At 37.8% G+C, this 18832-nt stretch overlaps 1 protein-coding gene across 1 annotated transcript in view; it reads right to left on the bottom strand.

Annotated features, from left to right (window-relative positions):
* MAN1A1 (mannosidase alpha class 1A member 1) overlaps window positions 1–18832 on the bottom strand; it is a 139758-nt gene that overhangs the window by 74399 nt on the left and 46527 nt on the right. The window contains exon 4 of the mRNA XM_021390280.1: window positions 8152–8232. Within this exon, the coding sequence (XP_021245955.1) occupies window positions 8152–8232 (81 nt within the window). The remainder of the gene's footprint in view (window positions 1–8151; window positions 8233–18832) is intronic.

Here is an 18832-nt window from a genome sequence, read left to right as displayed (position 1 = left end):
TAATTTTATCGGTCCCAGCACTGACCGCTGTGGAACACCACTTGTCACTGATCTCTCTCTAGACACTGAGCCATTGATCACCATTCTCTAGGCTTGACCCTGCAGCCAGTTCTTCATCCACTGAACAGTCCACCCATCAAATCCATATCTTTCCACTTTGCAGAGAAGGATGTACCTGAAGGGTACTTCCATTACCTGAAGGGGGCCTACAGGAAAGCTGGGGAGGGTCTTTTTAGAAGGGCAGGTAGTGACTGGACAGGGGAAGTGGTTTTAAACTGGAAGAGGGTAGATTTAGCCTAGATTTTAGGAAGAAACTCTTTACTGTGAGGGCGGTGAGACACTGGAACAGGTTACCCAGTGAGTTTGTGGATGCCCCCTCCCTGGAAGCATTCAATGCCAGGCTGGATAGGGCTTTGAGCAACCTGGTCTAGTGGGAGGTATCCCTGCCTATAGCAAGGGGGTTGGAACTAGATCATCTTAAAGGTCCCTTCCAACACAAATGATTCTATGATTCTGTGTTGTGGGGTACTGTGTCAAAGAAGTAGAGATAGATGACATCAGTGGCTCTTCCCTTTTCCATTGATGCAGTGACACCATCATAGAAGGCCACTAGGTAGGTTAAGCAGGAATTTGATGAGGTTTAACCTCTTCCTGGAGTGTGGTGCATACTAGCACATTTTCCCAACATCTCTCACCAAATGCCATGACATCCCAAGGAAAATGCAAGTCTTCTACTGCAAAGAACTGTTTCTTTTCTTAAAGTCCAGCAACAATAGGAAGTATGACAGTAGTCTCTCCCCAGGACAGTTGCAGTTTTCAGAAGTACTCTTCATGTGCAATATTGTCAGACAAAAGAAGGAAGCATCTTTTCTCAGAACACCTCACCAGCATATAACTGTATTCCATGGTCCAAATCCAATGACTTCGTGTAAAAAGACTGAGGCTGTAACTAAAATGCTGATCCATTTCATTAATTTCTCTTTTCTTTTTTGGAGGAACATTTCCCAATTTTATTATACACTTCAATTTCCTTAATATAAGTAATTTCACTTTTCACAAAAAGATACAAAATTAGAAGGATTAATTGAGAAAGTCAGATTTGGAAATCTGATGGAACATCTTAGTATTTTCCTGCAGAATGAAAATCAGAAAAATCTTCTAGTTATAGTTTTATCTTCTCTGAGCTTAGCAGGAGAGGAGGCTATCACCTACTTAACTCCAAACTTAATGAAAAATAACCTTTGGATCAGAGACAGTCTGTGGAGGCAGAACAAAAAATGGGATCTTAGCTAACAAAAGTATTACTACTACTACTACTACTACTAATATATAATAATAATAGCTAAACATTCTGAAATACTGAGATGAAGAAATGACGAGTTAATGCATGTTCAGAGGGAAATGCAGGTGCACAGTATTTTTACCTCCTTTTTTTTTGTTTTTGTTTGGGGAGGGGGGTGAAATCAGTTCAATGATTCAATGCAATTTATTACTTATTACTTTTGAGCCATCTAATTGAACTTTTATAATACATTCACAGAGATAATGAAATTTTCCATATTTTTGACGTAGCCCAGATTAAATGAGAGCAAGGTAATGTCCCTCTGTTCCCCAGTTAGCACCAGCTGAGATACTTCGATGTTGCTTTCATTTTTATTTCATTTTTATATACTTCATTTTTATTTAATTTTCAGAAATAAGTCAGATTTTTGGTTGTAAGCTTATGTACAGACATTATTCTTTAGATAAGGATAGTATATTTGCAACAATGTCAGCAATGCCAACAATGCTTGCAACTGGCTCCACAGAGCCAGTTAATTGTATTTAACTGTATGTTGTAAATTTTCTCTTAAATGTTCAGAGCAAGACAATCCTACTAACTCTTCAGGCAATATGATTTTACTTTTCTTTTACTCAGCTTTATTATTAAAACTGCATTTGGTGCTGCAAAATGACAGAACTGAATACTGTAATATTATGAAATAAATGAAAGACAAATATCTGCACATTTCTTTGCAGATAGATGGTCTCTGGACAGACTGTAATAGCATATCACACAAATAATTCCTCTTCTGGGTCTATCAAGAACTGCTGCTGAAAAGGAAAGCACTCACACTACTACTGCTCACAGATATGCCCTCTCCAACTGTTCTGTAAAACCACAAACAAGTGAAACTACAGGAGTTGGTTGACAGCCAAATCCTCAAAACAAACAAAGCAGCTCCCTGTCAGTTGCTTGAATTCTACTTAATAATATAGCTCAGGTGTTCATGTCAACCACACCAGCTGTTAACAATCAGATATTACTTAGATCTCATTATCATCCATTCTCCCATTTAACAGTTTACTGTCTTTGGCATCCAGCTATGGTAAGTCTGGAGGTGAGCAGGAATTTTTGCTTAAATCAGTGAAATGAACAATGAAGTGTTTGCTTAATTACTTCTAAAGACAGTAAATGAATGGAGAGACATTTCAAATAAGTTTGTCATTAGACAAACCAAGTTTTTTTTTTTCCCCAAAAGAACTTTCCAAGCACACAACTTACTTTTAGTTGTCCAATAGAAAATCCATTAAATGTGATTACGAATAAATATACAGGTCAGTTCTAAACTCACGTTCTTCAGACCCAAATCAGGGCTCCTGGTTTCTTAGCACAGTAGATTTACATATGGCAGCTTCAACAGGTTTTCACCACAGCTGTTTTGCCCTTCCTGCCCTGGGTATCACTGCTGTGAGTATTAATGTTAATGTTAAACAGATCAAAGAGAAATATACTCATATTGAACTTCAGCAGTTAACAGTTTACTGAATCGATGTGAGTTGTCCCTGTTTTCACTTTACATTAGCACAGTATGTAAGCGTTTGTTATAATGTACAAAAAATTGTTGTTGATGATAGTAGATTGCTTGCCAGATGCATAGATCTCAGAGCTTCCGCAAGGTTTCGTTTGAATAGGCTTTTCCTGTCAAAGTAGCATATGTGGTATCAATAACTCCAAAACAGGGAGAGAAGAGAAGGAACACTGAACAGCAAAGTGTGAGTTAAGAATGAAAGTGAAAATGAGCATCTCTGTTACAGTTCATTGAAATGTCCTCAGCATTTTGTGTGCAGCTACCTAGAGAGGCAGTGTTGCACTCAGCAGCTGAGCAAGTAGCATCGGGGGAAAAAAAGGGAGAGAATATTAGGAATGAGAAAGCTTTCAGAATATAGGGAGCCAATTAAATGGAGATAGGTTTCATCAACAGTCATAGCTGTTAACGCAGGAACTTGAGATAGAAATGGAAGACTGAAAGGCAGTCTGCTTGGAACAATAGAAGTGTAGTCTGAGAAGACAAAATCTTAGGAGATCATCTGCAGAATGCAAATCATTAGGGTCTCTGTAGTATGTTCTGATGCAGCTAGCAAAGAAAGAGATCAGCATTAGGTCTATTATTATTAAAGATGATGAAGAGACTGAAATACTAATGGAGATTACAGACAGTGAGGGAAACAATGGCGACGTTAACTCCTCCTCTTTCCATGAGCAGAGCATTCTACTTCATCAGAGCGGATATAAACCACATTTCTGTACACTGTAATGATGACTTCTTGCAGAAACTCAGAGGTTATAAGAGAAAGAGTAGCTTCTGACTTAGTTTGACATTCTGCTAACAGGCGCTTCATGTACCAATTCAACACCCTGTTATAAACAAAAGGTTCACTTTGGTACTGCTCAGGTTTTGAAAGAGAAAAGCTAAGTTTGCACTAGAGATCACTCTTGAAGAGGCTCTTAAAAGAGTAACCCTAATGCACCACTCCAATACTGGCAATGAACTAGATGACCTCTTGTGGTCCCTTCCAAGCTGAGTGACTCCAGGATTCTATAAAATATGAAAATTAAAAAAAAATAAATCATAATAAAAACAAATCATCAAGATCATTTCAGAGCACTAGAGGAACTAAAATGTGTCACCACTGAAATACTGATATACATACTAATGTATCACTTATAGTAGCAGCAGATGGAAGGGAAGTAGCAAACATAACCCAAATCTTAAAACAATGATGAAGAAAACTACATGCAATAGCAGTCTTTCACTTTCTACTAAGCAGGGAGTTATACTGCCAGTCTGTGAAGAGGAGGAACAGTGGCATTAACACTGAAGTGATCAAGCTGATACACAGTATGCCTGAAGTTTCAAACAGCATCAGAAATCAAGTTTCCACGATACAAGAGGAAAAGTCTTCTTGTTAATTAGTGTCAAGTTAAGTGAAAGGAAGCAGAAGATAATGCATGGTCAATTCTCATACTGGTGAGATAAGATCCCCATGGGATCTATACTAAAACTCACAATTACTGATTGGCAGAAAGAAACCAATACCTTTGTACAGGTAGAAAACTTGATCCTCCTGCTATTAAGACTGGTAAATCATGAATTATATGTTGGTGGTTTTTTTTTTTTCAATTGGAATTTAAATATTCTCCATGAAGTGATATATCTACAAGAGAAGGGGAGCCAGATAAAAATAGTTACAGTTAAATTGTGGAGAGTGTCTAAGTACTGTACCAAGTCAGCTATGATTTGTGGCCAGCCTGGCAAAAGCAGCTCTGATCTATATCCATATACTGCCAGAGTAGTTAAAAATCCGTCACATTTCTATTTCTTGTCATGGATAGAAATGGCAAGATAAACATCAAGTTGATCAATATCAACTTTATTTTATCTTCCTCCAGTGAAGACAACTCTCTTTACTCCCAGAAAAGGGGATATATTATGCAGAAAGAACAGCTGCTGAATCCAAAATATTTTAATTATAAAAAAAAAAAACCAACCTTCCAAACAAACAATTAGTCATTCCATTCAGAAAACAGAAAAGCTTCAAAGGAATCTGGGAATTTACCAGCTGGATCTAAAACTGCCACGCTCCTTATTCATTTCAGAGCACAGTGGATTTACTTATGTAGTTAGGACTTACAAACTGTTACGAAACATACAATATGTTTCAGCTTTGGATTATTACCCATGGGAATGTAATTTAGAAGTACAAACAATAATTATTTCTGTCACTTCTTCTAATGAAACATAGACTTCTTTAATTAAGATATTCATAATTGAGTTTAGAATACTTAAATGAGCTTTTAACCAAGAAAGTTTAATCCACCAAACAACCTGTATGCAGGTGGTTCCTTTCCCTTAGGAACACCCACTGATAGAATAGATTAAAGAATGATGTGGGAGCAACCAGGCTCTGGCAACATCAGTCCCTGCTATGCCTGTCAGCAGCACCAGTGGAGGACTGACCCAACAACATGCCAACAACACACTGCTGGATGGTTTGTCTGCCATCAGAATAGTTGCATCCAGCTATTCCCATATGCAGCAGCTGGTTATTGCTTCATTATCTTAGACTTAAGAGGCAAATCAAGAAGTCTCTCTACATCTGATAAAGGCAGAGCATTTTTAAGAGATACATGAGGAAGCATGCTAAGTTACTCTCTCTAAGTCACTATGACAACTATTATTTAGGAACATCATTCTGCCTCAGATAGGAGATTTCTATCAGAGTAATGAAAAATACTTACTGCCTTGGACAGTCTTTCCCACACTGCAAGGGCTCAGGACCCTCCCCAGTCATACATATCAGCTTTGTGTTTTGCATTTGTTGATGATTCCAATCATTATTAGAATGGACATTAGTATCCAGTAACACTAACATTCCATCGCAAAATGTTCCACTTAAAAATGCATTATGTGAAATACCTTCTTTTGTTCTAAATGGTTCCTCATTTCATTTGTACAATAGAGTTTTATTTGAGTATCAGTGCTGCTATAAATCAAGACCCAGAGATGATAGTAAAACTACCTCTGTAAAGGTGAAGGAATAGTTGAGAAGCAATGGCTACGTGTTATTTAGGAGAAACAATATGCATTGATTGAAAGTGAGACTGCATATTAACAGACACAAGATATAAACCATCAACATAGAAATGAAATCAGCAGCACTAATGACAAATGGCTTAGGCATTTCTTGGCAGACAATTGCCATTTTATTTAAAGGTTCGCACACAGTCCTCCACCAACTCTTGTCTGCCAAGAAATATTCTCTGTTTCTGTCACAATCAGTTAATTAAAACATACACTGGAAAAGCTCCCATCATGAGGAAGCTGTAGGCTGCCATGAGTTCCCCCCTCAGCATCCTCTTCTCTGGGCTGAACAAATCAGGGGACCTCAGCTGATCCCTGCAGGTCTTGGCCTCCAGACCCTTCACCATATTTGTTGCCCTTGTTTGCATGCTAATATTTTTGTATTCTTCTTACACTGTGGTGCTCAAGCTCTTTCCTCTGCTGTCTACATGAGTCAGACATCATCCTTGAGCTTCTGCTCACGCAAGGGTTTTTCAGAGTGACAGAGAAAAGAATATATTGATCTAGCACACAAATGCTGCACAATAAAGAGATTGTGGTTAGAGCTCTCCAGGAAGGGGGCTGACTATAACATTCTAGGAAGCTTTTGGTCACTCCTCAGCAGCTGCATGGATTCACCTCATGAGATTGTCTCAGCAGAGCTGGAAATACTTAATCATCTTTCTTTTATTCTACGTTCCTTGCTTTAACTAGTCTAAGCAAATGTGCTTTTTTTTTTTTTTTAATCAATGTGTCTTTAGAAAAAGCTTCCTCCATAGAATCATAGAATCTTTTGAGTTGGAAGAACCTTCAATTCTGAAAACACCCTTAGGTATGCTTATTTCTGTACACTAAGTTATTATATGAGGACAAGTGATTTCCTTCAAGAGTCAGAGAAGAAACGTTAAGTAAAACAATATTTAGTAAAGGTGAGGAAGTCAGCTACTAACTACTTCTCAATTTTTTTCATTGAGAGTGAATTTGAAATGAGTTTAAGTCCAATTGTTTTCTCAGAAAATTTTAAAAGCTAAAATATAAACAATTCTATATTTTAAAATACCAGTGTGTTTTCAGTATCATCTAAATTCAGAATAGGATCATGAGAAACAAATAGGAAGTTTTTTTAGGAGGTAATATTTTAAGCAAAAAATTGTCTCCTCATAACTGCTTTGTCTTAATTACTTAACCCAATAGAACCTACAGTAACTTTATCATTATTTTAAATTTTACAGTGTATATGTTGTTTTTTATTAAAATTTAATATCAAAGTAACAGGTTCCGAATGCATCTTTGCCTAATATTTGAGAATTTTGCAGATGACTGAAAATGACACATCTTTAGGCTTTTGTGGAGGTCCTGCCAAGAATTGATTTTTTGTAGGGAACCTGCTTTAGCAGAGGTGTTGGATTCAACGATCTGTCAGTGTCCCTTCCAACTTCTGCAATTCTTTGATTCTGTGATTTGGATTTAAAGAAATCCCAAGATAGATTCAACCTATGGTTAAAGAGTTTCAACTTGTGGTAATCCTACAGTAAAACACTAGTATAATCCACAGTCAAGCAACAAGAAATAACACTAGTAAGATTAAAGACTTTTTAAGTGCCAAACTAAAATTTTTAAATATTATAGTTCCCATCACATAGTATAGCCTTCACTAAACATGTTACAGAAATAACTGCATTCGTTAAAGACAAAAAGTGCTTACTTATCTTCTCTAGAAACCATAAGTGTTGTCACAAGACCTATAAAACTAATTATTAAGAAGATAATAGAGATTAATGGGATATTGATGCTTTAAAGACATTCACATGTAAGCATACATAAACATACAGTTATCCTCTCTTATTTAACATGTGTTTTCCATGAGAGTTGATGTTTCCAGCTTCAGGAAAGCCAACAGCTTTGTCAGAGGTTTAGTTTATATGAGCTAAAGGACATGCTCCTAAACGATTTGTGAAGCAGATACCTGATGTGCCAAGTCTACCACTTCCCAAAGCTTAGTGGCATAGTGGCTCCATAATTACACACTTCAACACTGGGCTTCAGCGTGAAGCCCAGTAGGAATGTACTTGGTATAGTTTCAACTGAGGAAAAAAATTAACACTTACACAAAGTAATAGCCACTGGACAGGTCTTTACCGTGTAACTCATATTTTCAAAGGTCTAAATAAGCTTAACTCTGATAAATAAAACAGGTTGCTAATCTGACAGTTAGCTACCTACCAAGATGATGATATTTTAAATAAACCACGTGAAAATATCTTACCTCTTCTCCTGAAAGATAGTAAGCTGAAAGTAGTCCACCAACAAAACGAATGTTCACTTCGAATACTGAAATTTCTGCATTCTGGTGAAATAAACAGACACAGTGTTATTCCTTGATACTTTTCTGTCAGAAAGATTCTCTCTACTGCAATTATAATTACTGATTATATTTACGTGGAGTGGTAATTCCAGCTACAGTAGAAAAAAATCTTTTATTTTTTAAGTACACACTCAAGCATTAAACCACAACAGTAGATGGTAAAACACAAAATATGTAGGGAAAGACAACGTTATAACTTACACCAGCAGTATTTCCTTCTCTTCTTCAATAAAATATCACCTCAATTATTCTCATACAGTTTATCTTTTCAACTTTTCCACTTAGATATGAGTAACTGTATAAATCCACATATGTGAGCACTTCCAGCAACTGCAGGTGATTCAGAATTTACACACAAAATATTCTCTAAGATCATATGTCCCACGCTAAGTCACCTCACATGATCTCGTTTCAGACACCATATGAGAAGTTCTCGGTCAGAATGTTGTTATCAAGAGTATTTCTACTTCATTCTAAATGCAGGTTATTCTAAATTAGGATTTGTAGGTAACGTGAGAATGAGTCAATTATCTGTAATTGTGGCATATTATTCACTAGGAAGCAGATGATGTTTCACTGTGATAACGACTGACCTTCCCAAGCTGACCTGGTCTTTACCAACTGTACAGACTGCCTTTGTTGTTACTTACCACTACAGATTCAGTCATTACATCACTCAAAACTCAAAGCAGATGCTTCTCTGCCTTTTAAAATATAAATCTAAAAGAAGATTCTCATTCTTATGATCACTACCTTATCTTACGCTTGGCCAAATCAATTCTGGTTTTATCCCAATACACAACATTTGATCTATCGAATACACAATTAGTTGAAAAACTACTCTGGTGAAGCTTCTTAATTTCAGCTTTTGAATGTAATACTACTTATTATATTTTTGCATCTCTGTAGAAAACTGGCACTGACCTGTTAATCTTCTTAACTTTCAGGTTCATAAATAAGGTGTTTGACTTTCATGCGTTCTGAGTTCTTTTTACTTCTACTGAGTTATTTTTCTGATTTCTATTTCCTGGCACACCCTTGTCATGGTTTTGTGATTTTCGGTTATTGGTACTCCACATCATAACATCATGTAGTGAATGTACCTGGTTCTCAGAAGAGAAGGACTACTACATTCCCCACGGCACTTTGCTCCTCTATTACCATTTTCCAGCTGGAGGGAAAAGATAAAAGCTCGCAGTATAAAAACTTGCAGATCACGAGACCTCGTCCCTTTTTCCGCCATCTCTCGTCTTGGCAGCACCTCGCTCTCCAGCCGTCTTATCATCGGTAGTAGAGTAAGGCCTACCTTGATTTTGGGACATTCTCTCTCTGTATTGGATTTATCAGCTTAAATTGTAATTATATTGTATTATAGTGTGTTGTTTTGCATTCCGATATCTTATTTAGTAAATTAGTTTGTTTCTCCTCAGATTGTTGCCGCTGTTCTTTGCTCTCAGGGCCATCTCCTTACCCTTTTCCCCTTTTCCCGGGGCGTGGGCCCGTGGGTCCCCTGTCCCCTTTGTCACGGAACCGGGCCAAACGCCCGTAAACCGTTGACAACCCTATAGGTATATTCAATAGAAATCAGTGCATAGAGGAGCTGCAGTATTTTCTTCCTGCTTGTAAGTTTTTTTCTCATTCATCTAGTTATTGTACTTTTCTCCATTTTAAAGGTTCAGATGTCAATCTGAAAAGGAGAGAAGAACTTTCCCCCTATTTTCTATGGATTTGAAGTTCTAGCAAACTACCTTATCAGATGAAAACAGCACTAAGTTACTTGTTAGAAATATTCCTTCAGTTTTCAGTATGTAGGGCGCTCTGTTTAAGTAAAGGTACCTAAGCACATTACAAAGAGTTGTTCGGTGTCTCACTAGTTGTAGAAGTACAGACTTCAAAAAACACTCACTGACTTGCTACAATGCTTGTCCACTTATTGTTAAGTGTACAATTTCTCCTTTAAAATTGACTGTGCAGCTCTTCCTCTAAAAATTGAGAATATAATTTAATTCATAGAAACACTTTAATATATAATTCATGTTGTGTGTGTATACACACACGTGTATGTTTATTTTTTTATACACACAAATGAAATTCGAATCATCAAAGTCACACAGCTCTGCCTATAGAAAGCTCACAACTGGCATCACACGTTGAGACTGCCAAGTGAGAAGGTTTTGCTAGTGTATAAGACTGGTCAGAACATAAACTTTTGTTTTCCTACTTTGTCTATCTTAAAGGTACTAAAGTTCTGCAGATTCTCCTCATTTACTCCTCTCCCAAAACTTGTCTACTCACATTCTTTCTGAAAAAAAACTACAAAGGAAATTAAATAGGACTTCTTAATTTCTAGTTCAAAAATTAATCTGAGATTTCTGCTTTCAAGTGTTCATTCTTAGTGTCAGTGAATCCAGCAAGATGTAGAATGAAATACTTGTAAACAAGCATTCATTTCAGCTTTAACTAGTGCAAAATTTCTATGCACTTTTTTTTAATTATATCTAAGCATGTGGTTAACTTGAGGATATAAATACAAAAATATTTTAATGCTCCAGAAATCTGAACTAACTAGTACAGCTGTTCAGCTACTAAGCCAGCTACCTATGTAAGAACATAACTAAGGATGTTTAAGTTAATGAAATCCACCACAGAAAATAGCTTGTAGAGAACTGGTCTGACTTAAAAAAAAGGCTGTTCAAAATAAATGATGACTAAAGGCATGGAAGGGACAGCTCTTCCTTGGAACTTGAGCTAGCCTTATACATCCTTTCAAGAAACTCCTACAATTTGTGTTTTGCTTGAGAGGCTGCTTCAGAAATTAAGATTCTTTCCGCTATAGTTCTGAGCTTCTGCAAAGGCCAAAAACTTTTCTTTGATGTGAGGAAGTTGAAGTTGTAAAGAGGCAGGTATAAGACAAGAGAATGAGTTCATCAGATATCTCAGATAGTTGTGTTTCCTACAAGAACGGAATGAAATTACCGTTTGATTTGATCCAGATAAATTGAGTGATATATGAGCTGGGCATTTTGTCTCCAGAACCTTACATTCTACCTTTCTGGATTCAGTGAGGCCATTTAAGTCACAATCCTTGTGATCTTTCAAGGAATGCAAAAGCCTGTTAAGAAAAGGTTAGTGTATATGCACTGACATTTGCTTCTAGAATTCAGATATAGATGAAAAGAACACTTTGAAGTACTCTAGTATAACCTAAATTGGAAGGGATCCACATGGATCCAGTCCAAGTCTCAGCTCTACACAGGATCACCTAAAATTCAAGCTCTGTATCTGAGATCATTGTCCAGATGCTTCTTGAATTCTGACAGCTTGGGGCCATGACCAATGCCCTGGGGGGTCTGTGTCAGTGCCCAACCACCCTCTCTGTGGAGAAACTTTTCCTAATATCCAGCTTGAACCTCCCGTGACACAGAAATGTGAATAAAGATATTACTACTGAATCTCAAAGATTAACTGCTCTGTAATCCTGCATGCTTGCTGAAGTGTTGATCTTACAAGACATTTCTTGAAACTAATCATTCTTGTAATGTTAGCAGTTTTCCAATTCTTCACTTGCACACATCCTTGACCCTTTGTTCAAAATCCTCATCTAAAATCTTTACACAAGACACTGAAGCTGACATGATGAATGAAGTGGACAGGCATTTCATTAATGGAAAATTTGAAAGCTGTACACTTCATAAGGTAGTTACTCTTAAACTCATTATAGCAGGCTAGTAATATTCTTGAAAATCGGAGATTACAGTAATTTGCAAAATAGGGGTTATGCAATTTGATATTTAAAAAAAAAACATTCATCAGTAAATGGAAAGCTCATGTGAAAAAGTAGTCTATTGAGAAAAGTAAACTTGTCTGAAAATTTTACCACTATATCAACATTGTCAATCTTTTTTATTTTTTTTACACGTTTAAAATGCAACAACCCTAATCATCACCCTCTTTTCATATTTTTAATCATAATCCACATACAGTATGCACAAATAAGTCTGTATATTTCTACTCAGAAGTCAAATCCCAAATAATGAATGCTATTTTTTATTTTGCTTTCAGATCCAGCGGTACACAAGTAAATAGTAAACAGCTTAACAGTATTATAATATATAAGAAAAAAACATCTTCATCTCCCAAGATTTTTACTTTTATCCACCATCTGAAGAAACTAGGAGTTATTTTAATTTCAAATTTAGACTTCTCTTTCAAACCTTCCTTGTATCATTGCATAGCAGGTATGAGAAATGTTTCAATTAATTCTGTTATATCTAACGGGACTTCTGTAAGGAGCAGTGACTGGACTTACTTATTTTAAAATGACTATGATGTTCCTTTTCCATGTTCATAGGTGTGTAAGTTGGCTCTGACCAACTGGATGGATATAACTTCTAATTTCACAGCCTCTTCATGAGTATCCTAATTCAGATTACACAATCATGTATTGTGTAAGACAATATCTGAAATACCTTAGGGCATGTCTGCTCATCTCTCACTGTTACCATGCAGATTCATCTTGCTCTAGCTGCTCTCCTTTTACAGAGTATTCTGAAAATATGTAGATGCCTGGGAGAGTGATATGCATATGACATCAGTGGACAAAGAGAAGGCGACTGATGTCATCTGCCTGGTCTTATGCAAGGTCTTTGACATGGTCTCCTACCACATCCTTACCTCTAAATTGGAGAGATATGGATTTGAGGGGTGGGCTATTTGGTGGATAAGGAGTTGGTTGGGAGGCCATAGACAGAGGGTTGTGGTGAAAGGCAATATCTGCAGGTGGAGGCCGGTGATGAGTGGTGTCCCCCAGGGGTCTGTCTTGGGACTGGTACTTTTCAATATCATTATCAATGACATTGATGATAGGCTCAAGTGCACCCTCAGCAAGTTTTCTGATGACACGAAGCTGAGCAGTGCGGTTGACATGGTAGAAGGAAGGGATGCCATCCAGAGAGACCTTGACAAACTTGAAGGATGGGCCTGTGTGAATCTAATGAGGTTCAACATGGTGAAGTGCAAGGTTTTGCACTTGGGTTGGAGTAATCCCAGACGCGTATACAGACTGGGAGAAGAACTCCTTAAGAGTACCCCTGAGGAGAAGGACCCGGGGGTCCTGCTGGATGAAAAACTGAACATGAGCCAGCAGTGTGGTCTTGCAGCTCAGAAGGCCAATGGTATCCTGGACTCCATCAGAAAAGGGGTGGCCAGTAGAGACAGGGAGGTGATTGTCCCTCTCTGCTCTGCCCTTGTGAGACCCCATCTGGAGTACTGCATCCAGGTCCGAGGCCTCCAATACAGGAAAGCTGCAGAGCTGTTGGAGAGGGCCCAGAGGAGGGCCACAAAGAGGATCAGAGGGCTGGAGCACCTCCCCTACGAAGACAGGCTGAGGGAGCTGGGCTTGTTCAGCCTGGAGAAGAGAAGGCTGTGAGGAGACCTCATTGCAGCCTTCCAGTATTTAAAAAGGAATTATAAACAGGAGGGGAATCAGCTTTTTACAAGGGCAGACAGTGATAGGGCAAGGGGAAATGGTTTTAAACTCAGTGAAGGAAGGTTTACACTGGATGTCAAGAGGGAAGTTCTTTACAGAAAGAGTGGTGAGGTGCTGGAACAGGCTGCCCAGAGAGGCTGTAGATGCTCTGTCCCTGGAGGTATACAAGACCAGGTTGGATGGGGCCCTGGTCAACCTGGTCTGGATCCAGATCAGGAGGTTGGTGGCCCTGCCTGTGGCAGGGGGGTTGGAACTTGATGATCCTTGGGGTCCCTTCCAACTGAAGCCATTCTATGATTCTATGATACTAGGAACAGTGTATTTTTGTTTTATTTCCAAGACTTTTATGTTAATTGAAGTATTAGAGTAATTTGGTCTTCCATTTTACATTTGATAAATATTTGATCATTCACTATTTGATCTCCTGATCATAAATGGGATAGTCTTAAGTGCTATCTGAAATTCAAGGAAACTGTAACTACAGCTTACCATATTTAGAGAAAAACACTATAAGTAACTGTATGTATCCATTAAGTGGTACAAGAGCAAAAGATGACAACTTCATAGAATTTCATCTGTTTTTCTTGATTACATTCTAAAGACAACAATATTTATTGAAAATGAGATGTAACATCCTTTATATTGCTGGCTAAAATCAAACCAAACCTATTTCCATGTGGTGGAGAATGCTTGTGCTCAAACTCAGGCAAATAGAATCATGGAATCATATAATTGTTTGAGTTGGAAAGGATCTTTAAAGACCATTTAGTCCAACTCCCCTGCAATGAACAGGGACACCTACAGTTAGGCAGCTCAGAGCTGTGTCCAGCCTGACCTTGAGTGTTGCCAAGGATGGTGCATCCACCACCCCTCTAGGCAACCTGTTCCAGTGCTTCACTATCCTTATGGTAATACACTTTTCTCTTTTATCTTATCACCAGTTTCTGTTGCCTTCTCCTACATGCCTTGTTGTAAGATTTCAAGTGTGCTGCACTGTTGTCAGCACATCTCAGGGCAGCAGGTTGAGGGTCCCCACTAGCACCATGTCCCTCTAGCCTAGCTATGCTATCTCTCATCTAAGTAAATAAACAAGTCTCCATAATCAAAGAACAAAACAACTGACCATACCATGTTTCGTCTTGATAAGGAGAAACGCTGAAATAAGTTTTTTAAGCAAGAGAAGAAACCGTAGCTCATTACTCAGAAATACCACAAGAAGCTGCAGTACCAGTCAGGCTTAACTAACAAGCTTATTAGACTATTAAACTAACTCATTTTAAAGAAAGGGAAGCTGACTGTACCTCAGGAAGCTTCAAAAAACAGCAAAAATTACCAAACAGAAAAAAAAGATAAAAAAAATCCCAATTGCTACATTAGTTAGCTCGTGTTACTCTGCATTTCCATTTTACTTGCAAATTGTGACAGACCAACCTGATCTCAGCTGCACCTCACTACCCCATTTCCATCACTTTGGTCAACTGGAAGGTTAAGTCTACAGCTGGTATACTGCTGAAGATTCAACCAGCTGTTTTTGAGTTTAATGTTGAAAGCACTATGCATATAAAAAATGCTTCTTGTCAGCTGGGCTCTCCTGAAGCTTTCCCTTACACAACTGCTCCAGATTCCTAAAGATCAGTATTCTCATCCTCTGGACCATTTCCATAGCATACCTATCTTCTGAAAATCCACCTCTCCACAAAGTTATAGATCAAAGCAAAGATAATTTTCATCTATGTTTTCTCATGGGAAGTAAACCTCACTTATAACACAACAATTGAAGTACAATTTTATTTATCTAGCGTCAGCTTCCACCTGGCACTCATTGGCACTGGCAGTTACTCTGCCACTCACAATTCAATTAGAAAAAATACTGTGTGCCTGTTATGTGGATGAATATATTTCCAGTAACCAGGGCAAATCAATTATATTTGTTAAAGAACTCACTTTCTTGTTTTTCGTAAAGATCCAAATAAGGCTTCAATTCTACCAACAATTTATTTCAGTCTTTGTCAATAGACAGATTAATTCCCAAACTTTTTTTCATTCAGTTCTCCTGTTCCTGATTCATCAAGAGTGTAATAAAATTTTGGTCACCTCATCTGCATTTCCATATATTGTTCCTATGTACAAGGAACAGTTAGTTACACACACACACTCCTCACAGTACCATCACAAACAGCCTGTATTCTGCAGGTTAACAAGCTGTGCAATACAACTCCAGGGACCCTACACTGAGCAACACTGAATAATGTACTTAATTCTAGACTAAAAAAATAGACTCAAAGGGACCACATTTCAAGTGAAATGATTTGTACTTGTAGTTAAAGATTACTATTGAGTAATAATATTCCTGCACTTAAATACAAAGTTTGGGAACAACAACAAAACTTGGCATTTTCAAGCAGTCCAGAAAGTAAAAAAAAGACATGAAGAGTACTGTAACAGTTCACTTTAATCTGCTGTAATTTAACAATAATTCAGTTACTTGCAACTGTAGGAAGAAAGTTTAATTCATAGTCCACAAATGAAATTTGGTGGCAGTTTGCACTCAGTTCCCATTCACAAGGGAAGCAATTTTAGCAACCTTAATTGCAAGTATCAAAGCCTTGTTACTACACAGCACGTTTAGGCTTCCGGTGTACCCACACAGCAATCTAAGACCTTAAACAGGTGCAGCATTATGAATACTAGCAGAAAAGGAGCTACATTTAATAATACATTTGCCAAGATCTCCTTTTAGCCTATCAAAACAATATCTCACAATCAAAACAAAATCAAGTCACTTTGAAGTCTAGTATTTGGAGTGTACTAATAAGCTACTTGGTAAACTAGTGAACAAATAGTCCCACAAACCATTTTCAACTGCTGCCTTTCTTAAGTTTCCTCACTGACCTATTAAACTTGAAGTCCATTTACTCACATGTCCCACACATGTTTGTTCGTTTTTAAGTAGGAAAGCTATCTTGTATTAGAAATCTTTCTGATTTTCCAATTTAAAGAGAAAGGGGAAAAAAAAAAGAATGAAGTGCAAAAAATCCATTTTTCTCTAAAAGAGAACTTCAGGTTATAGACTGTTAAAAATAATTAGAGAAATAATACCAACAGTTTCAGCACAGTAGGCTTAAAATTTGTAAATGCTGAAGTTTGAAATAAAAAATTTGCATTCTAAAAGTTTGTCTGGTTACTGACTTCCATGCTACAGACATCTGAACTAAACATAAATGCACAAAGCATTATTAATTAAATGTAAGTAATATTTGGTATTCTGGAATCTTGGAAAAGGGACATGTTATTGTGTACATGGCAGCAGAAGTGTATGTAATTTCAAGTTTCTGTACTTCTTACATATTTTTCTAGTTGCCAAAAATAGACGTACTATAAGCAAAGCCTTCAAGCTTCAAGATGGTTTATAAGATCAGATAGTGACTGACCTCTGTAAAAAGCTTTGCTTAAGACTGCTGGCAGGACAGAAGCCTTAACTTATCCTTGCCATCTTAATCATTTCCTTCTCTTTAAGCAGTTCCCCAACTCATTTTGTACCCACCTTAAACAGTAAAGAATGAAAAGCTCTTAATTCTTTTCCCACAGCACAGCATCAGCTCTTTTATAAGGAGATGCATCCTGCGCAGTTAACAAGGAAAGGTATCTTTGATGAGATAGATAATGCACAATGACTCAGTGCTCACACAAAATGTTAATTAGAGTCAACTAAATTATATCCACATAGTTAGATATACTGCATAGACCTCTACCATTTCCGTCTGAGTAGCAATCATAACTTCCTGCCATCCTCCACTTTGGCCAAAATAGAGAGAGATGAGGCAAACAAAACAAAGTCCTCTGAAAAACAGCAAGGAAGTTATTTCAGTCAGGATTCAAATTCAGATTTGAGAAATTTTCTAGTACATGAAACAATTTTTCTCCTTGCCCAACAAGCTCATTGCTTTCTGCTCAACACCTTATCTCTGTTCTGGTCCTGCCTGATTTCACCCACTTTAGAATGCTAAGCAGGTCAAGGCATGAATCCAAGCACTATCCAACATAGCATTTCATTGTTAGCACTTTCTTGTCAGATTTTGGTCCCTGTTGTTCCAGCCCAGGCATGACTGAGGACATAGTATAGGTCAAGGACCATTCCCAGGAATAAGGGAAAGCAGTTCAGCATGGCTAGAGAGTGCTTAATTTAATTGTGTAAGCTGAGCTACCCTCCCTTCCCCAAAACTTCAGACTAATGTCATATTCTGCATCCAGTTAGTTACAGATCTCTTCCATCTTTCTATCATAACAGAGAGGAGGAACAAAAGCAAGCCTCCAGGTCTGAGCCTTCCCCATGCTACTCCTGCCCCTTCCTCTGCCTCACCACAGCCTGCAGATCCCACCACACTCGGAACAGGAAGACAGATATGCTAGCCTCTCATCCTAAAAAAGATTGAGTGTTCAGGTACAGAAGCGAAGTGCCATCATTCTAGTCCTTAACAACTCCTAGACCTCCACTGTTGTGCCAAATGGCTGAGCTTCTCCACCACTACTTACTAGCTCCTGAATCCTTCAAACATTTTATTGAGACTTCTCTTGCAATCTGTCTTCCGAAAGCTGAGCTCATTTTGGTTCATCTCCTTGCACTGCAGTCTGATGGCCTTTCCTCCCTGGTGTGAAGTAGAAGTTGGGTGGTGGTAGAGAAACTCTTTCAGAAAGCTATGAATGCTTTGTGTGTTTGCATGCTCTAAAGCAAATAGGGAAAAATAAAAACAGAGAAGTGCACAGAAGTGTGTAGTTATAGACAGGAAACAGTCAAGTTCCCTAGTGGTCCTGTAAAATACAGCCTCTTTTTTCCTCAGCTGTAGCATGTGCTGAGGTCAGAGCATATCCTCAGCTTTATTAACTGAAGATCAAAGATACACCCCCACACACATGAAGCTATTTAACAGAAAACAGAGTGCACCCATATGATGCAAAGGCCATGGATTTATCCACTGCTAAATGTCAAATATTTCCAAAGGTCTGAGTACATCCACATCTCTTAAAATATCAGCAGAACAAAAGCATGCAAATTAATTCCTAAAGAGGACTGAAAAAATCCACTAAAATGACTGA

Source organism: Numida meleagris, chromosome 3 (assembly GCF_002078875.1).
Source record: "Numida meleagris isolate 19003 breed g44 Domestic line chromosome 3, NumMel1.0, whole genome shotgun sequence".
In the NCBI taxonomy this organism is placed as follows: Eukaryota; Metazoa; Chordata; class Aves; order Galliformes; family Numididae; genus Numida; species Numida meleagris.
The sequence above is the reverse complement of the archived record's forward strand: the minus strand, read 5'-3'. Positions and strand labels throughout refer to the sequence as shown.